Genomic DNA, 25,411 nt, shown 5'->3' on the forward strand with positions numbered 1-25,411 from the left:
TTATATAGGGCGAAGTTATGACAACGACTTAGGCAAAATTCGTACCTACTGTAGAATGGACTTGCTCTAGGAACATTTGGGGTTAATACAAATAAGTAACTAAATAGCTCGCATAAAAAGCTAGCGGCGTGTACAGTTTTCCAGTTCTTGATACTAAATATCGCTATGAATATAATTGTAGCATTTCAAATAGTATAATTGACCTTAAACGTGCCCATTTCTTTTCATTTTAAAGTAACCCCTGTATTCTAAAGTAACCCCCTTCTATTGGTACCTGAAACTTTAATTTGCTTATTCAAGACGCGTTCTACTTTATCAAATCGAAGATGCATAACACGTTGGAAGTGATATATGAGCGATTGGAACACGTGTTATATCTTGTTAGTCAACTCATTTAGTTAATTAAAGTGAAAAGTAGCTGACTAATAGACTCATTTCTAACACATAATTTCTCTGTCACACATTATAATATTGACCTTCAACTTTTACGAACAGTTTGAACTGCAAACTTTATGATCAGAAAGCTCTGAGCCGTTACGACCAATAATTGTTATTTTTTTAATCATTTTGATGGCTTGTTATAAAGATATCGTTTACACTAAGTAGACGATGAATCTACATAAATTAATTTTGTATACTTAATATAGTAGATAATTTTACAGTTATTATGGCTCATTAAGTGGTTGTATTAATTGGCTTGCAACGGAATTGCGTTTGTATAACACGATCATTAGATCTCGTGAGAGTTTTAGTGTTTTGGTTATATGGACTAATTACTTTATGCTTTTATACTTTAGATTAAACTAATAAAATAAAGAGGTTTGAACCGCTTTTACTACTACCACAGACCAGAGTTGAAGAAACAGCAAAAAATCCAAAACATGTGTATAATAGTTCAGTATTCGTCATTGAACACCGACAATAACTTTCTGAAAAAAAACTCTGTCTCTTAGCCTACATATGTCCTCGATACATGTCACATAGAGTTGAGATATTATACCATATCTCACCGCTATTCCGACAGATTTCCATATTAATTGCTGGCACTTAAGAATTTTGTCGTTACGTAATCTTATATATTCACCACATAAAGTATCGGTAGGTACAAGTTTGTAAATTTGGTTCGTTATGTAATACCTACTAGATTTATTTATATATATATATGCTCAATATTTAGCATTATAATAGTGAAATAATAATAGCGTAAAACTCTGTTTCTAATTGACTATTAGATCTGAATGGACTGTAGAATATATTATAAACATATTTAATTTTATACAATTTAATTTTGCGAATGTGTCATTTGTTTGATGAAGAATAATTTATTTAAAAATGATAATATGTCATAAAGCTAACGTGTTCTCGTTGTGAGTCATCCCTCAGATTAGACCGTGGCGCTATTCAATATGTATGATAATGTTTGAGAGGGTCGTAGTTCAACGTTATAATATCCCACCTCTGAGGAACACTGCTTGATTAGTGAACGATGAAAAGCACTTAAGAGGCCCTGGATGATGTCACTGACTGATACAAACCCGATCGTAAATGTGTTACTGATAAGATATCCCAAATGAAAAACTATAACCCTTATTCATCGATCACCTAACATTGTTCACGCATTAAGTCAGCACTTTAAATAGTAAACAAAATATTATTAATTTAAATTGGTATATTTTTGATTAATTGAGGTATATATTTGACATAAATAATGAAACACTACGTACAAAAATATTATGATAAATCGTTGTCACTAAATGTTGGGTAGTAAGGTTAAAATAATGTCAACAAAATATTTTTATAAATGATACTGAAGCCTTGCATTTAAGTCCTTATATGTATTTATAACTATTATAGAAACCGATGACTACCGATTCAGTAGTTTATAAACGTTGAGTCATCTAAGTGGTTCTTTAATTAAAATATACGAATGCATCTAAATTTTTATCGATACTTAAAAGTTTATAATGTAATGTTTATTTTACCAAAGAGCCAAAATACACATCAACTATGTTTGACACAAAAACGTGTAGTTTTTTTACACATAATAGGTACATGGGTATTAAGATAATGCACACGTTTTAGGTGTCAACTTCAATACTAGTTTTCATTATTTATATCTTCATTAACTTCTGTGTCAATTAAATTAAATATTCGTTTAATATAATTAATATGTTAATAAACTAATTAGAACTAAAACACTGCTTGAATGATACCTACTTTTGGCATGAACCGAGGCGAAACACGTGTGTTTTTCTAGTTTTGGTTACACACTTAAATATACAGAGCATTTCCAAATTTATTATTATTTCTTCAGAAATTTATACTTATTAACATATATTTTGTAGTTACGCTATTAATTACAGATATATCTACAGAAAAAACTATACTATATGTATTTTTTTATTGAAATAAAAGTATATACAATTACTTTTTTTTCCTGTGACCATCCTCCGTTAAGAGTCTTCCCGAACGAGGGAAGGTCTTAGACCTTGAGACTACCACGCTGTCCAAGTACGGGTTGGGAACTTATATACTACTATAAAGACTTAATTATGTTTAATACAACGGTTTTATTGAATCAACAATCAAAAGTAACACACCTACATTTAATAGTTGTTCAAGTTTTGCATCCTATTTATGAGTGAATAATCGTCTTTAAATACACCTTTTAATGGCTACACGGATGATTTAACTAATCATTGTATTATACTTAGTACTAACAAGAACTATTATTATTTGTAAGTACCTAATAAAAGTGTATACAAACGTCAACAACCTTCATAAACATACATAGCCTTCACACTAATAGTAATTCAAATAAAATATATATTCTCGTCTGAAATAGTTATTACTCACACGGATTATTGTGGAACGTTTTCAATAAACTGTTTACAATACCTTCTTGGGCTCGGACATAATTATCGCTTTCCTTTCAAAACCAGAAATGTATGACATCTGGATAAAATGTCCGTAAATGGAAGTGTGACGTTGTGACTTATTAATAGGTAGAGTTTTATTGTAAGTATTTACTTAGTGGTTCTTCAGTTTAGAATATTTATAGAATCCTCTGGAAAATAAATTGAACACCTGTTAAGGGAACTTCAATTAGAAAAAAAAAGTAGGAAATAATTATGAGATATTACAAGTGACTTTTAAAGTTATAAGTAAGGATTCGGAATATATTTGTATTAGTCACAATTTCTAGTGGATTAACTATACATTTTAACATTTCACCTTTAACCTCAAAACTCTCGTTTCCATCGGTTCTGAGTTTTTATGTCTTAAGAAAGTGAAACTTAATGCCAATTTATTGTTGTACTTTTTAGTTTCAACAATATAACGAATAAAATAATTTATTAACACATAATATTCTACCACTGATTAACACATTAAATATAATGTGACTACGTACATTTTTGACGTAGTACAGAGAATTTATTACTTAAATATACTTGTAGTTGCAAATTGACATGAAATCGCATACAGGAAAAGATGCATACAACGTGGAAGTTTACATTAAAATCACAACGCGTTAAAGGGCATTCAAATCATAATGTCAGTAAGCAAAAAAAAATAAAATCGATAATAACAAAGTCCCCAACCTGCACTTGACCAGCGTGGTGGACTCAAGGCCTAACCTCTCCCCCTCGTTTGGAAGAAGACCCTTGCCCAGCAGTGGGAGAGTAATGGGTTAAAAATAATAATAATAACAAAATCAAGCTGCGCAAATCGGTGTAGCACAAACCATTAAGTGGAGAGAAACGAACCGGCTGATTAATTCACTGGTCCGCGGAACTAAACAATTTAATAAAGAAACCACAATGATTAATTATACGTGTAGTCCTTTATACAGATGGATATTCGACATATTGAACTTTTGACCAGGCGGTGACCTTAACTTTTACTGTCACCGTTATTGTCCGTATTTATCACGTGTGTGTACAGGCTGCGCTATGCTGATGCCGAATTAAATTAACAAGAAATACGTTCCGCTATTTTTTGAGGCTGCCGTCTTCGTTTATTGATTCTGAAGTGAAAATAGTAGCTTCTTTTCACTTTTATCGTTTTATTTAATGTGAGAATGAGATAAAAATACGATTTGTATTCTCAAAATCCATAATGGTAGTACAGTATGTATATTTTAGAAAGAATTGCAGACTAAGGAATTTTAAAAAGTTGTAATTCACGTGTGTGCATCACACAAAAGGTTTATTATTCATTGTTTGTTTTTACAAATACCTCTTGAAGTACCTTTCTCGAACAAAAACATAAACTGCAGCCAAATATTGTTTTAACATTATATTCTTAATGCAAATGTTATTCAAAATATATGTTGAGGTGAAATATCTAAATCAAGATCAAGTCCAAGGTTAATAGACAATTAAATCTGTTAAAATTGACACATTAATTATAAAATGAATTTGTTATCTTATCTGCGATAGTAAATCATAAGAAGTCATAGGACGTTATGAATAATCGGTTTATTAACAACTATAATATTATTATAGCTAGGGTTCTTCTGCAGGTAAAAGAAATGTCTGGCGTCTAGGCTGACTACTTTTGGCGTTAAAAAGCTGATGTTGAGATTTGTAATAAATTGCTAACTGAGGTATCTAAGGGAACTTGGTTTCCTGAGAGATGTTTTTGGTGAGGTGCTTAGGAAACTCTGTATAGCAACTTACGGTACTAAAGTTTCTCTAAAGAGTGTCGATGGTTGCAGCCGATTGTGGTTGTAGTCGACAGAAATCCACAGAACCTGACTTTCAACTCCAAGAAAAACGACAAGTCGGAAGTTTGTACTGCAGACAGTTGATATAAAATTGTGATGGTTTTTGTCATATTATTTTAATAACGGGCTACACATTTCCTCATCTGTAAAAAAATTCTACATTTTTCCTGGATAAAATTTGCAGGGGATTTCCAATATTACATATTATTAAATGTTATCTTGATTATATTAATTACTTACTAAGAACTGACCGTTGAACTTTGACTGAATGCTTTGAAGCAGAAGTTGCTACCAGTTTCCTCAAATTCTGCAAAATGATTTCTCAGAGCTTCAGAGTCAATCCTATTAGTCACTGAATCACGTTTAATGATAACTAGTGTCCCACCCTGTCTTTGCCCGGCTTAAAAATTATTTTACAAGAAGAAACTTTCTAATTTTTACACGTCAGCATTACGCTAGAATTTAGCTCTACCTACAAAAAAACACCGCATTAAAATCCATTGCGTAGTTTTAAAGATCTTATAATATACTAAAGGCCGCCCGCAACTTCGTCCGCGTGGAAACCCTTCCCGTGTAAATCCTGATCCCTCGGGAACTCCGGGATAAAAAGTAGACAATGGCATACTAAATTTCATCGTAATCGATTCAGTAGTATTTGCGTGAAAGAGTAACAAACATCCATACATACATACATACTCACAAACTTTAGCAATTATAATATTAGTAGGACATAGGACCAGACAGCGGAAGTGACTTTGCTTTAAACTATGTAGTGATTATAATATCTAGTACAATACTATTTGTTTTAATATACTATGTAGGTAAGGTCAAATAACAGTGCTCTCAAAGATTCGCTTACTATTAGAATATGTAATTTTGATGCGGTTCTATTGCATGTATAAATAAATAATAAACTTTAATGTTCTTTTTATTTATTACTATGTATTTTATTATGGGTTAATTGATTTATTTTCTCACGCTTAACCTATGAGGTCAACGGAAAGTATTTAAATCATGATGGTATTAATATTTAGGTATCTATACTTATAATGTGTAATTTTATTAGGCCTTGTTGTTTGTAGTAAGGAGGGCAAATAACAGTGTTTAATATCAGTTTTTTTTATATTGTACATAAAGGCCATCGCGCAATGAGCAGATCATCAGTTTGATTACGATGTTTCAGGTGCATCTGACATTTGTATAGAATATAAGATGCGGATATATCTAGCAACAAACTAACTTGAAGTATTTTTCACGCGAAATTCCGCCTATTATTTTAGTCCCAAAGTGGTTATGAGCGATGCTAAATAAATGTATACTGATTACAACTATATGTACGTTGGCTTTACAAAGATAAGGTTAAGGAAAAGACTGAGCTAGGTAAGAAGAATAATAGGCGAATAAAAATAAACACATCACTATGAAAGGTTCATTGAGAAGCGCAGTCGAGTAAAGTAGAAGATAATAATTTCACTACAACATAGTAAACAAAGAATCTACTAGTGTCAGTTTTTCTATTCAAGTTTTTTAAATAAAGCTATGAATTGTACACTCTTGAAACAATTGAATGCAGCTGTCAAACCATTTTGTCTAGAACTCAAATAATTCATTTTAACCTTTCGTTTGTGTTACATAATGTATTGCTAATATTTTATTCTTATAATATGAACATATATTTATCTTACTTCATACTAAGTAGTTTTAGTAGTTTACCCATAGTTTGCACATTATTGAGAAGCAAACAATACATAGTTTAAGTTCTACCACATAAATAAAGGAAGGTGTAGCTACACTGTAATATTTCATTGCAATATAAATAAACGAAGAATATCCTTACTATGCTGTCTCTAAAAACCGACACTTTTAAGGATTTGCTCTCTAAGGTACCTTACTAGAATTCAAATTAAAATATTCATAAATAATTAGGTTCGTCAAATAATTATTAGGACTTTATATAATTAGCGAAATAACTAATTTGTTTGTTCGTTATTCCAGATTGTGTTTAGACGTGATTATAACAATGCTATTCAATATACTAAGATACCTACTTTCCTTATACTGGGTTGAAAAACATTTTAAGTTGAACTAATTTAGTTTTGACCTAATATATGAAATGTTTATCCAATCTGAATTGCGTACACGTGAGATTTAAACAAACTGCGCGATCACCCTTACAAAAATATACAAAATATTAAATATCATATTAGTGTTTATGATCATACATATTTATTAACGATTGGTATTCACGAAATATGATATGTAGTAATTAATACTATATTTTGTTAGTCGCCTAAAAGAAAACGCAAAAGACAAGTTACTTGAATTACATAGAGAGCATACATATTCATGGATGCTACTGTATCCATTTCAAAACTAAAGTTTATGATTCGTAGGAGTGATATTAAATATTAGAACAATAAATTATTTTAGTAATTATGGAAAATACACCAGTAAAAGTCAGTAAAAGCAGTGACTGCTAAAAAACTACCAAAATAAAAAATAAACTTTTATTTTGTTTTATATAGCCAACGCTTAGAATGTCTGAAATCTTTCTTTGGGAATGAAGCGGAGAATATGTACTACATGAGTAGTACCAAGCCGATAGTACTTCGACAGACGAAGACGAAGATGACGTGTAAAATATAAATCGCTAATTTCAGTTTTTCAATACTTCTTCATAATGTTTAAATTATTTTAAAACTGTCTAGGCATAGAGCAAAATCTTCAAAATCTTTTTGATTATTTCAGTAACATATTTTACTCATTTTATTTGATCGAATAAAATATTCCTTAAAGCATGGTTATTTGCTTTTTGTCAAGGTACTGTCGATTATCCGTTCATGATTCAGCCCTTGATAATCACCCGTCAATCATCGTGATAAAATACCACTACTGTGTTATTACGCATTTATTCACTAACCTTTAAATAAGTCGCATAATTCCACGCATAAAATATATGGAAGTGGGTCGATTGTTCGCGAATTCGCCCAACTTTGACCTGTATCCGTGTTAACTTTAACTTGAAGCCGATTCGGTCACGGTCATTCAAAACCAAAGTCAGTAGGGTCATAAGGAACAAAACAACATAAAATATAAACAATTACGCACAAAAATACACAAATATTGTCAATCAAATAGAATATTACAAGTTGTTATATTACAAAACAATAACATTATTAAATATACATTAAATATTATTAAATTATTGTATAATTGTTCAAGAATTAGGAAGGAGTGGATGTGATGGATGACTATGTATTTCGTGTTCCGACAACAGTGTCTATTAATTAAGCATAACCAATAAATAATACACAATTATGTTTAAGATGATAGCCCAATTAAGCCTTATTTACATAATAACATTTCAAGAAAAGTTTTTGTAGTATTTTATAATATAATATATGTTTTAGAATTGAATATATAATTTTAAAGTTCTCAAACATTAATGCATAATAATGATTATTCACACTACTATTGTGTAGAACACGTTCATTTGATATTTGAAACCGTTCGTTTAATTCACACAAATCAAATGGCTGACAAGGTAATGGTTTGAATGCTAAAACTGGCCTAAGATAAAAATACGTAAACTAATAACCTCGAGTTTTGAAAAACAATAATTCAAGTGATAATTACGTAGAGTGAATATGATTAAGTGTTTATATTTAGGGTATAGTCTGTAATTAAGTATTGCGCAGGAGTCAATCCAGTTGTATTTATATATATGTTATTATTTTGCGGATGAGCGTGACCCACCAGTATGTCATGGGCGATTAGTTTTAAGTTACATTTCCGCGTCGCTGAAGGAGTGTCATTTATGGCAGTCTTGCCGTGGTAGACATGTTCATATTTCAAACAAGGTCCATGATTGTCTCATGGTTACAATAACATAAACTTTTGCTTTTGTGAAATCATATTTCGGTTACAGTTTCAGATGTAAAACGTTGTGTTCTGTACAATTTAAGTATAGATAAAGAAAACACACAGTTCCACTATTCTTCATTAGTATTAAATACATTTTTCATTTGATTTCGATCCCCTTAATTAATAAGTGTAATCTTTTGGTTTTGAAATGATATGCTCTTTAATCACTCTTGCCTAATTAACAGAATATTCATCATATTATTAAATATAAAGTGCAATGAAACCTAGGTGCAAATACCGTGAATATCACTCAACAAAGTATCTACGCAGTTGCTACGAAGCCTGTAGAAGTACATTTAACAAAATAATAAATCCTCAATGGCATAATATTTTTTAGCAATCCTTTTTATTTATACGTTTTTAGGTGAAGACCCGAGGTCATACAACAATCAATCGCAAAAAGACCTACGAAGGAACATTTTTTATTTCAATATTTTAATTATTTAACGGACATGTTAAAATATTTACGACTGTAATAAATTATTGTTGGTTTTTCTTATTTGTTTTGAAAAACGTATTGTTTTGGAACAACAATGGTGTATAATTAATACATATATAATCAGGGTTATTACAAAGTGGTTGTAGATGATACAGCTCCCTTTGATGAGGAAGATTAATAAAGTATACACTTTATGGCCGCCAGTTTCTGTTATCTGCTATTGACAACTTACCTATGTTTACTAATAAGACGATAGAGACGCATACTCGTTATAACCAGTGATAGTTTATGTTAAATACTGAGTACAAAAATACACTTAGGTCTAAAAATAACCTGCAAACATTAAGCCTTATATCTTTAAGCTTGACTATAGTACTAGATGATTTAAAAGAAGAGCTGTATGGTTAAAAATACTGAACAAAGTTGTTAGATTCGTTACCTTGTGTTTCACTCGTTTCCACGTTTTTGTAGTCAATATCCCCATATTTCAAACGATTTTATTAATTTCCTGATAGAAGGTACATTGTCGCTTAATAAGCAACAAACCCATAAGACTAATTAAATTACCACATCAGTTGATTGGCTGACCAACTGATTTATCAAAACGGTAGCTTTTGTATATTTTATGTTTGTATTATTACAAAAAGGTCATATGTCATACAGTGTTAATTAGAGTAGGTGGAGACCACTTTACGAGTAATAAAATAAACATAAAACACTAGGAACAAAGCCTAAAATATTGATTGGAAAATCAATATTTAAGCAACGTTTTGAGGTGTTAAAAGGCCATCGTAAACGCCCTCATAAACTGTGTTCCTCAATAAAAACTAGGTTTTTATTCGTTTTCAACGTGCTACCTTGTTTACTAAGAAGCCTTTACACCAAAATACATAAAACGATTGCTATAATGATATTGTCACGTATGTTAAGGTTAACTTTACTTTGTATTAAGATTAAAATCAATCAATAACCGATTTGATGAGCCATTATATATATTTCGATAATTACAAACGTTCGGATAGTGTTTCACGGAATTCATTGTCACAAACTCGTAAATTTATCAATAAAATTGTTATTTTGACATTCAGATAAACACAATTTATAATAGAATTTTGATTTATTGGATGTGAAGGTGGTTATAGCAGGAAATATGCTTCAATCGTGTTAATATAAGATTTCAAATGTAAAGCAATGATTAAGGGTCTGTGGAGGCTTCAGGGTCACCAACAAATAAGGAAAAACATATCCTTAGATGTATCAAGGATTCCATACGATCCTTATATTATTTTTATGACTAAGATATGCATACACGCGTAGCAGTTTTAGTTGAGTAGAATGTATCTTAATATTTGGAGTATTGAAGCTCAAGGTAAGCGCGTCTTTGGAGAACATACGATTTCATTATGACGAAGCACAATATTTTTGAAGCTTTAGTACCGAACTCGACTAGAGGCTAAGTTCTCTTTGGCATTTCCTGCTACAGCATATTGTCGAACCGCAACGAAAACTTCCTTTATTAGAATACTAGCTTCTGCCTGTGACTTTGCCCGCTTGAAGAGATTATCCGAGGTAAAAGCTATCTTATGCTGCTTAGCCATGTTGTATTCTATCTGTGTGCTGAATTTCATGAAAATATATTTAGTCATTTTATTATAGTAAGAGCATTACATCAAAAGAAACAATTGCGTTTAAAATTATTACGCTACATTCATTCTGTGATTTTCCATTCCTTTAAAAATCGTTAATACCTCAAGCTGAGTATTAGTTTATTAGTTTATTAATAGGTGTCCTTTACCTATTTGTGTCAACTGTTTAACATATTTAAAATAGTACAGTTATATAATTGATGGATGCACAGTCACGTACGACTGGTCGGATCTTTTGAATATTCTTAAAACAATTATATGAAACCTTTGACCCACTGTGTCTCAGTGTCATCTCGGAAAAGCGGTTAGCACTGTGCCCACGAAGGTTATATTAGCCACTACATATCGATGTATTTAGTTTTTAATAAAACATTGAACGGCTCATATTGTGCTTCTAACTAGCAAGGGGAGGAAGACAAACAAAAATAATATTATATTTAAGTATTTATTTTATATTTTTTCCAGTTTTTATGTGAGTGTATCAGTAAATCATATTTTATGCACAGGTACGTAAATGATAGCGTTTTAATATTTTCAATTCCGTTGTTAAATCTAAGCTGGCGAAGGATTGCGCGTGGGAGCTCCTAAAATACGACACATATGTCATTATTTATGTTTTCTGTCTCTTTTAGAATAAATATAAATTAGAATATTAAGATATAAATCACGTCTGAAATATTTTGATATGATAATCGCAACTGATTGAATCATACGATATTTTCTAAGAAGGTTATTGCTAAACGTTCACCCTTACATCTTTGGTGCCAGACCTTTTCCAGGCTACAGGCAACATTATTTTACAAAACATATTTTTTTCAATATCATGGCACAATTATTGCACTTAAATAAAATTAACCATGATAGATGATCTTATTTAAAAAAAAATGGTGGTATACTTTGTATAGTAAATTACGTTACGCGGTAAAAAGTGAGTAACACAACAAAATGTAGGGTGATTATTTATCAGAGAAACTGTGTCTATACTTACAGTTACAGGACATAGTTACCTATATTTTCAATTCTGAGTATCATCATGTTCAATAAAGGCATACCGTTTTGATCTGCCGCACAGGTTGTGACAGTAGATTGAAGTTTTGCGATGCTCGGTCGGCGACCTCGTATATTTTTTTATCCGCACATTTCTCACAATGATTCATCATGCATTAACGATTCAACGGAAGAGGCAGCATACTTTAACCCGCCTTTTTCTTATCAAGTATTTTTAAAGCTTTTTCTTTTGGGTACACTTGTATCCTAAGTTTATATGTTATGTAAATCAGTTCTTTGGAATATCTCGAAGGTTACATTTGAATGCCACTTCTATTTATAGTTTTCCAAAAATAACCCCCCAGGTTTAAAATTAATGTAATAACAAGGAATTAAACAATAAAATTGTTATTAATTTTAGTAAGAGAAACGAACACATAACATTTTAGTTTGAGCAGATAAGCTCTTAAGCTTGTTATTAATATTAAAGTCATAAAAGTTAAATATCAAGTAGATATTATTTTTGAATCTCAAAATAAAAATAATATGGCAGTCAGAATGCGTTAACCATTTAATATAATGGCAACCAAATTACATATACAGTGACAGGTTCAATGTAACATATTAATCCTTAAAGGCGGCGGACTTCAATCAGCCTTTAACCAATTACACCTTCGATTTGCCTTCCTTTCTCCAACAGTACGATATTTCCGTAAATAATTCCCAAAATTACAAATAAATACTTTAATAAATCGGTCGAGGTGACTCATAGAATCACAAAAACAAACAGAGAAAGTGAAAGAGATTTAAGTATCAGAACAACATTAGAACTGTCAACGAAACATGTCAACAAACTAGATGGATTATACAGAGAGTGGAGGACCAAAACGAAAGTACTTCTCAGAAACTCTAGATACAATATTTCTTGTTTTAAGATACAGGAAAAATATATTTAAACCGTCGTTATAAATTAGAAACGATTTCTTTTACACTGAGTTACTGACTGACTACGTTAATAAAATGTTTATGGTCCCGTGACCTTTCTTTGTCTGCACGACTGTCACCTCACAAATTGAGGTAATTATAATAAATCTCACCAACCTTATTAGTTGTATCATAATTTTCACACTTTAATTAAAAAGCTGTCGTCTTTGTCGATCTTAGAAATTTCAACTCGCTGGCAAAAGTCACACGGCCATGTAAATTTGTAGTTCATACTAGTCACATAGAGGACAGCGCTGAGCCCCTCAGCATTTGTTAGTCTATTCATCGAACAGTAATAAAGTAAGCTTAAAGTTCATATGAAGTAACATAATGTTATTTTTGTATTTTATTATAAAGATAACATTTATTTATGTATATCTATGTAAAATATTTTAATACTTGCTCCATTTTCGTGTAATAAACATTTATCTGACATTTATTGACGTATAAATTAAATCCTTAACACAATTTATTTAATATAAAAACATACGATTTTGGTTATCAGTCAAAGATGCATTCAAATGTTCAAAAACAAAAACGACATAAAACTGACTGGCCATCATTTGAGCCATTGACATTTGAAGTCAAAATAAACATGTGTACATACATATTTGATTACATCCACACCATACATTAATAATAATAACTGTGATTAATTGTAGCGCGATAACCTTTTATTATTTACATTAATTGAATTTTGAAATTCAATGCTTAAAGTAATAACGTGATACATATTCCTGTAGTCTTCATCTTCTTGTCACCATCCCATTGTTCCTAGATTTCGTATAATGATTTCTTCTTCACTCAATTGTTGCGGCGTTTCATTAACTGCCGTTCAGAACATAATCTAAAGGAGTCTCTCTTCGTTTCATAATTCTTTCCTTTCCACTTCCCGTAACAGAAAAGACACCTGCTAATTGCAAAACCACAATCTGCGTATTTACTTTACTGATTAAATTACTACCTTGCTTCGAACAAATATAATGTTTATTAGGAAGAACTGAGATTCGTAATCTCACTTTTTGAGGAAGTATTCAAAGCTTAGATAGTAAACTGAGTAAGGATAAATCTTTAGCAAGTATGAGTAAGTGTTAACCAGAAGTAGATTCTTAGATTATACAGAGTGGAAGACAAACGCTTCTGAAAACAAAAACTGGTGATACGGTAGGGATTAAGAAAGACAATATTTAAAAACGTCCTTTTTTTGTTAGGAGAAAATAATGCAGACTATTTTTTGCGAAGCACTTTTATTCATGTATGTAATGCTAATGATATCCGTCTATTTAATGATATCCCTGCCATCACTATCACTATCACCAGGCTTTAGTTTACGAGTTCGTTTTCTTTACATTTAATTTTGATACTACACTTTTTGGGAAAACACATATAATTTTCCTTCATTTTATAACTTTTATCACGTCGTCCTCTAAAGAAAGTGACAAGCCAAAAACTACTCAGAGTGAGTTTTCGGAACGTGATTAGTTCCACGACTGCCCAGTTACTATCCAATAAAAAAACACATTTACATTAATTTAATCTGTTAATGAAAGTCGTTAATTAGATTTATAATTTTAGAGCAATAAAAAACCCAGCTGCCTTTGTGAGATGAAACCACAGATCTGTTTCCCTGTGATTTATAATTAACCATTAAATTAAAACGCTAATTAAGTCCTGACTGTCGACAACAGTTGTAAAAATGTCGCGAAGGGTGATTCGTATTTAATTTAACCCGGTTTTGTCGATATCCCACAGTAAGTCTATAATTTTTGCCTTTTCAAGATAATTATTAGGGTTATTGCATTTGTTTACACAATACTAAGTAAAACTTTCAGGGATAATGATGTGCGAAGTACAAGAGACGGAATAAAAATGTAAAATAACGAAGTTCCTTTGATAGAAACCTGCCATGTTATCCTCAAGTAATAAAAATATACTTAATGTAATTTGTAACCTCCAAATGCAATATTAATAAGTAGGCAATACACATTAATTGAATATCATTCATAATAAATAAGGACCGGCTCATCAAACTTGTCAAAGCAAATCATAATAAAACGTACTAATAGAAAATCGTAAAACAGGTGTTATACAATGACCTTTGTTTATCAAAGCAATTAAAAATGATTGCGTAAACGATCGACGACTCGAAGGATAATGACGAATCTCACTGTAGCTCATTTATCAATATCTACTTATACTATTGTATCATATTATATCTATGCACATTTATAATGTATTCAAATCGAGTTGAAATACCAATTTTGTAATAAAGGTAGCCAGGATTTACGTTTTACAATTTCCTAATTGCAAAATTCGTCATCCTGTCGATCATTAATTTTTATTATGTTTATATCAATCACAAGTTAATTTGTTAAGGAGGAAGTCATTATATCACGCACTTGAACGTTCAATTTCTTGGTAAATTTTGTATTTATGGTCAACCGCAATGTTGACGGCATCTGATTCTATTAGTGTGATAACCTTTAAAAAGTAAAATCGATGTATCGTGGGAACAAGATTTGATAGAGCGTAGACAGAATGTCTGCCTCGTTAATTTATGGCAATAATCCTTAAATCGTACCATTTTGTCTTGTTACTAACGGATGGAGTTAATGGAGTATCCGTTTCAAAGATTAACGTTACTTAGCGAGATTAGTAGAAATGGATTTTAGTTTAGATAAGTTGCTGAATAACATTATGCTTCCATTTATAATGCTATTTTTCAAGTTAAAAGCTGGGATATTTTCAAGGCAATTTGATTGTGAATTTGTCTTATCTTAGGAACACTTAACAAAAACCATAATCTAGTAATGTTTTCGCTCATTTAAATGCGACGTTAGCAGGATGTACTCTGTTAGTCAAGAACAAACTTTGGTTAAACACACATGCGCAACAACTGACTTAAATTAATATATTTATGAAATCCATTCGGGGATTTCTCATCTTTGTTGTGTAAACAATAAAGGTTAGAATGGTGAAGCGATATGATAGACTTCTATGATTTAATATTGTATGTAAATGCTTCGACATTTCGTCTCAGATCAACGTTAGTTCAATATTAGTACTGTATTAAAGCAAAAACTCTCTTAGCTCAATGAAGATAATCTAATATTTGAACAAATGTTTACTCATTACGTGGACATGACGTTTTCTTACTCAAACATTAACACTCTGCAATTTAATAGCACTTGTACAGTGCGAAAAGATTGATTAAATTTTTTGTGCTTTGTATTCAAGTCCTCATTTTCAGATAAACCATTGATCACACCCAAAACGTCTTTAATGTTTAACTTGCATGAGCAAAATACAGCACTGAAATATTTTATAAAAAAAACTGTGACTTAAAACGAAAATTTACTGCTAACGATATTTACAAAAGAATTGTTGATGCTAAACTATTACTAATAGTTTATCCATATTACCAATCGGAATTCAAAATAAAATAGTATAGCAACATAGAAAACACTTTCACAACAAACACAAAAAATGAAACAAAAAAACCAAATCCACTACACAAATATTTATAAACGAACACCGAATGGTTTCGTTAAGCCAAAGTTTACATTACACTTGATAACTATCCGGAAATCGAAGTGCATACTGCATGCGTCGAATCACCTGTTTTGACATTGAGCTTCATTGACAATGCATGCACAATTACGATCATATACAAGTGTTTGATTCATGCAATGATACTTGCGTCTGCGCGGCCGACGCTTTGTCTGCCAGAACCAACACACACCAATACCTATACATCAGCGTCAGAAAGTTGCCTCCACATAGTCGCCCATCCACTCACAATACATTATTATCATTTTTATACATGTCGCGACATTTCGCTTATTCCGTTTTTTAAATAAAATTAGTTTTGTAATAATAAGAAAAGTAAAACACTGAACACAGTGCGTTGAACTCTTTTGTATTAGTTATTTAAATACCTAATAAGGTTATCAAAAACGTTCTGGGTTAGCGATGCATTTAACTAAATTGGAATATTTTTAAATATACGAATATTTATATTTAGCTAGCAAAAAAACTGTGGTTAATTTGTTAAGACACAAGTTAAAGTTTGCTATTAACAAATCAATCAGCGTGCTTTCTCTCTAGTGGATGGTAAACAACGACGTTTTCACTGTAATGATATTAATAAGGCTATTTATTTAAAGGTCAAATGAACTGGCTTTGACTTTCAAGATGAGTTCGACAGAATTTTATGGGTTATTACTATCAAAGATAAAACGTGTACGTGACGGCTTTAACTTACCTACCGACTATATTCTCTGCAATATTGCATATTAAATAAATATTTCATTTAAAATGCTCACTTGTTAAACGTTTTATCCATTTTTTGTTCCTTCATTGTATTTTGTTCAAAGGATTTTAAATGAAGTCTTCATCGTGATTGCCCGTAAAAATGATTTCGTACAATTGCAGACTTCTGTGGGTGAAAAAGTGACACGTATTTTATTTAAATAAAATAAATAAAAACTGAGATTCAACGGGTTTTGGTTAGTATTTTAGCAAACAATAGCTTTTTCTGTGTATTGGTAAAGATCAAAAGTCACAAGAGGCGCTTTCAAGGTGTATGATTGATATCTAAGATTAGATTTTTATTTATCTCAGTTTTATTACTATTATGTTTAAATAATTTGACATAAGGGCAAATGTTACGACAAAATAATATATCATAATAATATCGCCAAGTTGTGACTTTTAAGTATTTGCATAAAAACGAATTATTCGCTCGATTTAAATGTTGAGTTTTCCCGGAACTTGACCCAATATCGCTATTCTAATTAATCTAATATACATAATATACAGCCTCGCCGGGTTTTTACTCAAGTAATTATATTAGACTAAGAATCCAATTTCCACAAAAATGATAATTATTTAAATAGGCCCTAAGCATGTTTGATTTTTGATCTCATAAGGAGATAGTATGTATTTTCTGAAAATTGATTTTAAAGTTAATTTTGCCAATTTTTATGCAAATCTTGTGACATCTTATATTTACATCGACTCGTTACTCGCGCATTGATCTGTGGTAATGAACTGCAAAGATTGTCACTTTAAAATTAATTACATTAAAAATTGTAACAAAAAAACATTTCTAGAGTCACGTCATAGATGTTTTTATTGAATAATGACAGGTTTTTCTTAACCTGTTTTCACATATTTCTGTTAACTTTTAAAGTTACTTTATCTATATCATCGAATAAAATTGCTTCCAAATCAGTGAGTGACATTATTGCGCGAGGTCAAGAAAATACACTGTCAAGGTCCAAGCATTCAAAGACGCTTAGAATTGCAAATTTTCGTCTACCACTATCAAATTGTCATTCAGTTCACAAACTTAATACATGCTAGTGTTCAATATTTTACATAAACTTACCTCACTTCAGTATCACTGACCTTTTAATATCGGATTTTTACGCCCTTATTACTATTACTATAATTATTTATTTAACAACCCGTTTTCCTCAAAGCAAATATCATAAATTTAGTTTAAATCTATTACAACTCCAAATTCTTAATTATTCACGTAGGTACTAACAGTTTTTGCTTTTTCTAATGATCATCATGTCATATTAACATGACGGGAAATTTTTATTGCTTCTATAGATAAATAATTGTTATGTGTTTTTCACCGTAACGACAAGCGCTAACCTTATGTTAATCGACATCATAGTAACATGAATTTTTAAATATTTTCTTTTAAATTTGATAATTTATTAGCTATATGAATATTTAAAAAAGAAAGACTTAATTGATTCTGTGTCTGTAATACAATACACTCGTTTACACCGTTTATTTCAACGGTCCCAAAGTATTGATTACCATAAAAAATAAAAGTTAAGAATCATAAATATATTACCTACCTATGTAATATATTAGGTGTTAAATCGATAATACACTCATTGACCTTTTTCTCGGTTAGTTACAGATTGACTGGATGTAACGACACATTAGGATAGAGGCTTTAATTAAAAAGATAATAATCCTAAGCTCGGGTAGAGTCTCGTAAAATAAAAAGTCAATAAAACAAAGTCATTAATATGTAAATATTGAAGCACCAAGCAAAACTTCACCTCAGGTGGTAAACCGGATCGGTTGCTAACAGACATGTTGTCACCTCCAATTTTTGATCAATATTTGGTTCTAATTAACGACTTTCTGTCAACATTTCATTAGCCAAGTTGTAATCTTAACTTATACGTGTACCTATGGCCTTTTCACCATTAACGATACAATGCCCATAAAATTAATTTAATCGTCCCTTTATATTCAAACATTATGTACATTTTAATATTTACCTCATAAATGGGCCATAAGATTACGTTTTAGCACATTTTAATGAATGCACGTAATAAATTCTTGCTATAAAAGCGAGAAAAACCATCCGTAAAATTTTCATAGCTATTCAGAGAATTTTACATCGTCAAAAACATAAATCAAAAATTTATTTAATTAAATTCGATTTGAATACAACATTAGATAAAATAAATAGTACATATAACTCCTATAATAGACTTTAACTGAAATAGTCTTGAACATCAAAAAGGGTGATTACACATTATTCTTTCCTTGTTTTTAGCTGCATATAATTTCGCTTAAAGACCACTTCCGTTCCGACCAATATCTGTCAACATATTTCCACGTTCGGTTCGGACACATCACAAGAACTCGATTTCATTGACAACCACCGTGTGCAGCATAATGAGTTTTAAATTATTACTGCAGATAAAAAGTAGCTGGCCGATGTTCGTATAACCTTTCTTTATATTGTTACTGAAGACACTACACGATCGCCGAATAGAGAGGCCAACGAGACGCGATTGTTTGCCAATCAAAATTGCAGACAATATTTTAATGAAGTTTATTGTATTCAGCAATAATTTTAATAGTTTAAATCTAGCTTTAATGGTAGGAATTAAGGGTAAATTGTAGCGAGAAGGTGTGCGGTATCGGTGGAGCGGCGCAGGCGGCTGTTCGCAGACGCAGCGGGCGGCCGGCGTCGCTCCGTCTCCATGGTAACGCGGCGTGGGGTACATAAGCGATCGCGTGGGCAGCAGCCGCACAGATCGCTATAGCCTGTTGAGCGCGCAGCACGTAGTGCAGCGGATCACCGGCAAATATAACCAAGTTTGAAGTTTCGTAAATATAAGTGAACACATCTTTAGTTACGAATCTCAACAATTCGCGTGTAATTTTTCAGTTTCAAAGTGTTGTGAAAATAACTTTTAAGAAATCAAGATGATGCCCTTAGTGTTGTTTGTTTTGGGAGGTCTCCTCGCAACGACAGAAGGCTGTGGTGCTGGAAAACGACTGATACGTAAGTTCAATTTACTTATTTATTTTAAAGACTTTCATTACATAATTTTTTTAAATTTCAATATTTGGCTGCTGTTATTACCAATATTGGTCTTAATAAAATCTTATAAACATAGTACGTAAATTTTATGCAAAAAGAACGATAAATTCAAATTATTCCGAGTTAAAGAATAATTAATCAAGATCTCAAATTTAAATAACAAACAGCTTAGGATGTTCGAGAAGCAAGACACATAAAATTTTATATATCAAGTCGAATTTGCACAAACAGTGCTGATAGAGTCTTTATAATTTATATTTCTTTCCATTAAACTCCAAAAGCATCTAAAGCACATAAAAATTCATAAAGTGTTCGTAATTATACTAAGAATCCATAAATTCGATCGCCGCCACCCAGTCTAGATTTTGCGAACGAGTTTTTATCCAAAAAAGACGCTCCTATTTAACATACTGGTATGGGTCGAGGTCGTAAAATTTTATTGACACAGACACCTGTGTTAGCACGCACCGGTCTAATAAATCAGATCAATCCAACGGATTATGAAATCACAATGGTAATTTTACCTTGACACTCAGAAACGGACGACACCCGCATAATTCGCGAAAGAATAGGTTTCCATTTTATTTAAAAGATGAATTTTAATAAATGTTATATTTTTCTATAGGATCTGGAAGATTGACGGCGTACGAGAAGCAAGCGATAGTCGACGCGCACAATCGTCTCAGACAATCAGTTGCCCTGGGACAGGTCTCCAGCCAACCACCCGCAGCTAATATGATGGAAATGGTATGTATTCACTAGCAAACAAATGAGATTCTCTTATGAATATGGAAACGAACTTGATCTTGACCATTATTCATTGACATTTGGTATATGTTTTAGTATCTTGCGGTAATAAAATAGTGAAATACTAAGAAGGTGACATCAGCTATTTCATTATCTAATAATGTAATGGAAATTCTTAATGTCCAAATCCGAGGATATTTTCATATTATCTAGACTGGTATTCTAACAAACACGAAATACAAGACTTCAGACATAAATTCAATTAATATGCTTAAGATTGGACACCTAAAATTATTATTTTATATTATCTACTAGCTGACCCGCGCAACTTCGCTTGCGTCACATAAGAGAGAATGGGTCAGAATTTTCCACGTTTTTGTAACACTTTTTACTGTTACTCTGCTCCTATTGGTCGTAGCGTGATGATATAAAATATGCTTTTTTTCACGAAAAATATTTTCAAAATTATTTATATCTTTAATATAACGAAATCGTGCTAAGGCATATCCGCCATTAAAACAGTTGCCATGACAACGGAATTTTGTTATTTCAGTGTCATTATAATATTGATTACTCGGGACTCCGTTTGCTATCTGAATTTTCTCGGGAAATGCGTCATTTTCCCGGGGTAAAAAGTAGCCTATGTCCTTTCTCGGGTATCAAAATATCTCCATACCAAATATCATGCAAATTGGTTCAGTAGTTTAGGCGTGATTGAGTAGCAGACAGACAGACAGACAGACAGACAGACAGACAGACAGACAGACAGAGTTACTTTCGCATTTATAATATTAGTATGGATTCTGTGGTATATTGTATTCTACTACATTATGTAAATATACAAAATCTTATATCACATATTATTTTAAGACATTTTCCCCGCATAATATAGTAGATTTTTATGTATATTTTTTCACGCATATTTCTGGTTATAATTATAAGATTGTCGCTATGCCACAACGAATTCTTCGTAGATATTTTAATATACAGAATATTACCAGAACGTGTCAAATTCAAAGTTCATTGCCCGCTACTTCAAATATTAATTTAGGCGTGACGAGGATCGAAACGTCACGAATGAGATTGTCAAAACTAACATAGAGCTTTTGTTTTAAAGGTATGGGACGATGAACTGGCCGCTGGCGCTCAGCACTGGTCCGATCAGTGCATCACTGCTCACGACCGCGCTGCTCAGCGTTACGATGGTCGTTTCCCCGTAGGACAGAATCTCGCCGCCACCTGGACAACTCGCCCACCAAGCCAGCCCACAGACTCTGAACCCGATTTCATGAAACAGATCAATGCCTGGTTCGACGAAGTCAGGATTTACGGATTCAAGCCCATCACCGGCGGGCACGGAACCGGACATTACTCACAGGTAATTTGCAATTTCATATTGAAAATTTGAATATTAAAGACATTATGTTTATTAAGTATTTCCCTAAGGCATGTATCCAGTTTCATCAATCTTTATAAAAAGTGTGTTAAGTGAATAAATGTTTCCTTAAGAAGTTTTACACGACAAGTTTTTTTATTTGTATTTATTTTTTATAGTTGGTTTGGGGCGAGACATCTCACGTCGGCTGCGGTTTCACGTTCTACTATGACCCCGTGAGAGGTTACACCAAGCTCTACGTCTGCAACTATGGACCCGGCGGCAACGTCATTGGATCCAAACCTTACGAGAAGGGATACCCATCTTGCACCAACTACGGCCTCACGGAATCTAACAAATACTCCGGCCTCTGCGGTAAATATCTTTTAAACTGTTTAAAAAAACGAATACTATTTTAGCACTATATATTCATAGTATGTTAGTTGGGAATCTATGTAGCTAATTTTCTTATTTTTTTGTTACAGCGGCCAGTTACACATCGTCCACCGCTTACCAGACGACGGTTGACAACAGCAACAGCTACATCTCGAACGCTATCCCCGACAGCACCGGCGACACTCACAGCTACAACTATCAGTACAGCAACAACTTCTACAAACAATACAACAACCAATACCAGTACCAATACCAACAACCAGACACCTTCTACCAGAGGGAAACCTCCACCTTCCGCCCTCTCATCAGTATCTTCAAGACTGCCTCAAATCTGTTCAAGAAACCACAAGTCAGAATTGGCACAGTTTACGTATAAGATTACCTTTGTTAAAGTACAGTCATAGCAGTATTGTTTATAAATTATTGTGACAGTTGTGTTACTCGACTGATAATTCGAAACTGCAGGGCAGGATTTCGGAACCATGTAGATAGTATTGTTATTCCTTGGTTTTACAAGGAACTTAAGTAAGCCTCCTCTCCTTACTAATTGATATAAATACCCAACTTTGTGAAGGTCGTGGTGATTTTATGTTAAAGTTGCGATGCTGTCGCGTGTGGCCTTCTAGTATTAGCAGTATGTAAGTGTGTTGTTATTTAGATAGATTATATTTATATTTTTTAATAAATATTTCTTAATATAAACATATCTCTTCATTCAACTCTATACCTATTATCCGAAAAAAAATTGTGTCAATGATAAACGATTGTTAACTTACGAAGGAAAAAATTACAGAACAATGTATCGGCAAATAGCTTATTCATTGTATATAAAAAGAAATGACTAACGGCATGACACTGGAAATATTTTCCAGACACTTGTTCTAAATCACTACCAATTATTTACAATAAGGGAGTAAGTGACAATTAGAAAAAAAGAACTTTGTTTTCACTTGTCCCCTGTAATTTAGTTCAAACGTCGTTTCGCTGCGGTTCAATAACAACAATTAAGTAGTTTTCCCACCATGCTGGTTAGCACGTGAACGTAGGAAAAGCGTGTAAATACCTATCGTAAAAAGACTGCAATTATAAAACTCCGAACAAAGTGCTGATGGTTGAATGACGATCGGATTACATACTTAGCCGCTCTATTATACATCTTGTAATGTTTTACCGAGTTTTAAGACGGAACTAAATACAAAATGTATGTACAGAACATTAATTATAAATATAAATAGCACGTGGTTATCGTGTGCTGAAACTAATGGATCTGTATTGACTTTATATTGTTCTTAATAGGTTGAAATGTACATAGAGATACCCGGCTATTATTTACTTACACTTCAACGAGTTGATTTTAAAACTGATTATTAATAGAATGCCAAAAAACGGGAATGCTAACATAAAGACGAGGCAGGTATTACATAATGTTGAACTATAGTATAGTAGGTATAATGAGAACACTGAAATGAAATCTAGATAGAGAATCTGAGAATCGTATATTATCTTGATTGGTCATAAAGATAATCTAGGTTAAACTAAATAGTAGCAGGTCAACTTAATAATCACCCCGTGCACGGTCTTCTGCGACTGGTGGTGCCGTTATCCTAATTTGAATTTTACCACTTACTCGTCAAAATCAGCAGGTGCGCACTTCACACACATATATGTCTGTAACATACACAGACTTACATTTATGACCTGCATGGAAAAATTGTACAGTTTCTTCGCGAACAATAAATATATGACGTCGAAATAACATATTAGCTATATCAATACCTTTTAGTTGGTAGAATAGATGAGTACATAGTCAATATGTACATGCATAACTTGAGGTCATATAAAAAGATACTTCGAATGTTATGTAAACGCTGTAGCTCAGAGTCCCTGACCTCAGCAGGCGACGTCGGGTCGCGGACACTTATACGGATAACACTTTACAAACATAATAGGTGTTAAAACCAATATATTTCGATTTACACTCGCCTCATAAGGTGTAAACTCAACTTGTCGACGTTAGAAAACTGCAAACAGTGGCCAACACCTGTGCCTCAGGAGCCATTAGCTGATCAATACAATCAAATAGGATTCGAGAAGTGATAATCACCAAATCATATTTGTACTAAAAACGTATTGGCGGTATTTATATAGCCTAAAAATTTAAGTCGTTTCATTGATCAGCTGAATTCTTACACCTGAAAACTCGATACGATTTTCCTTGGTGACAGACTTGTTTTAGCACATAGTGTAGGGTACAAACAGTACAATTCTATCTCTGTATGTTTAGTATTTACGTTAGAACCTTTATGTTGTTCATTGCGGTTGATTTGATTCTTTCCTTATAAGTTATTGTAAAAAAATCTATTGGGTTCACACTTACAGTCAACATCAGGTTTGTTACATTGTAATGTTGACACGTGTAACTTTGCATTTCAGATAGACTTTCATCGGTTTCCTAGTGTTACATAACCCTTTGTATCATTTTCATATAATTGTTTTTAGATATTTTTAGGATAATCGTTTTATTATCAATTCTGTTTATGGAGGGATTGGATTTAAATAATGTTTATCACTCAAATTAACAGCTAAAACACAAGAAATTTTTAAGCAGCCGTAGACGCGGGAAGATATATATTATAATGCATTGTAACAACTTACACTCCAAGAAAAATCATTGTTAATTATTATAATATAGGTACATAGGTCGTGATTCTGTTAAGTATACTGATCCTTTTGCTCAGTTAAAATAATTTAAGCACCTTTTCATGCATTTGTGCGCATGAAAAAGTCAAGAGTCGAGATTGTTTACCACATC

At 32.1% G+C, this 25,411-nt stretch overlaps 1 protein-coding gene across 1 annotated transcript; it reads left to right on the top strand.

Annotated features, from left to right (window-relative positions):
* The first annotated feature begins 19,777 nt into the window (after nt 1–19,777).
* On the top strand, nt 19,778–23,301 carry LOC142973657 (venom allergen 5-like). The gene is made up of 5 exons (XM_076115602.1): nt 19,778–20,042; nt 20,707–20,828; nt 21,946–22,206; nt 22,383–22,578; nt 22,689–23,301. Exons 1-5 carry the CDS (start codon nt 19,964–19,966, stop codon nt 22,973–22,975), a joined length of 945 nt encoding a protein of 314 aa, XP_075971717.1. The 5' UTR covers nt 19,778–19,963; the 3' UTR covers nt 22,976–23,301.
* Nucleotides 23,302–25,411: the final 2,110 nt, after the last annotated feature.

This window comes from Anticarsia gemmatalis, chromosome 6 (genome assembly GCF_050436995.1).
Source record: "Anticarsia gemmatalis isolate Benzon Research Colony breed Stoneville strain chromosome 6, ilAntGemm2 primary, whole genome shotgun sequence".
In the NCBI taxonomy this organism is placed as follows: Eukaryota; Metazoa; Arthropoda; class Insecta; order Lepidoptera; family Erebidae; genus Anticarsia; species Anticarsia gemmatalis.

What these genes read in the sequence shown, in the direction of transcription:
- LOC142973657 (XM_076115602.1), top strand. Translation starts at nt 19,964, where the DNA reads ATGATGCCCTTAGTGTTGTTTGTTTTGGGAGGTCTCCTCGCAACGACA. An exon ending in CAGCTAATATGATGGAAATG is followed by an intron (nt 20,829 to 21,945) that starts GTATGTATTCAC and finishes TTTGTTTTAAAG; the next exon opens with GTATGGGACGATGAACTGGC. An exon ending in CAAATACTCCGGCCTCTGCG is followed by an intron (nt 22,579 to 22,688) that starts GTAAATATCTTT and finishes TTTTTGTTACAG; the next exon opens with CGGCCAGTTACACATCGTCC.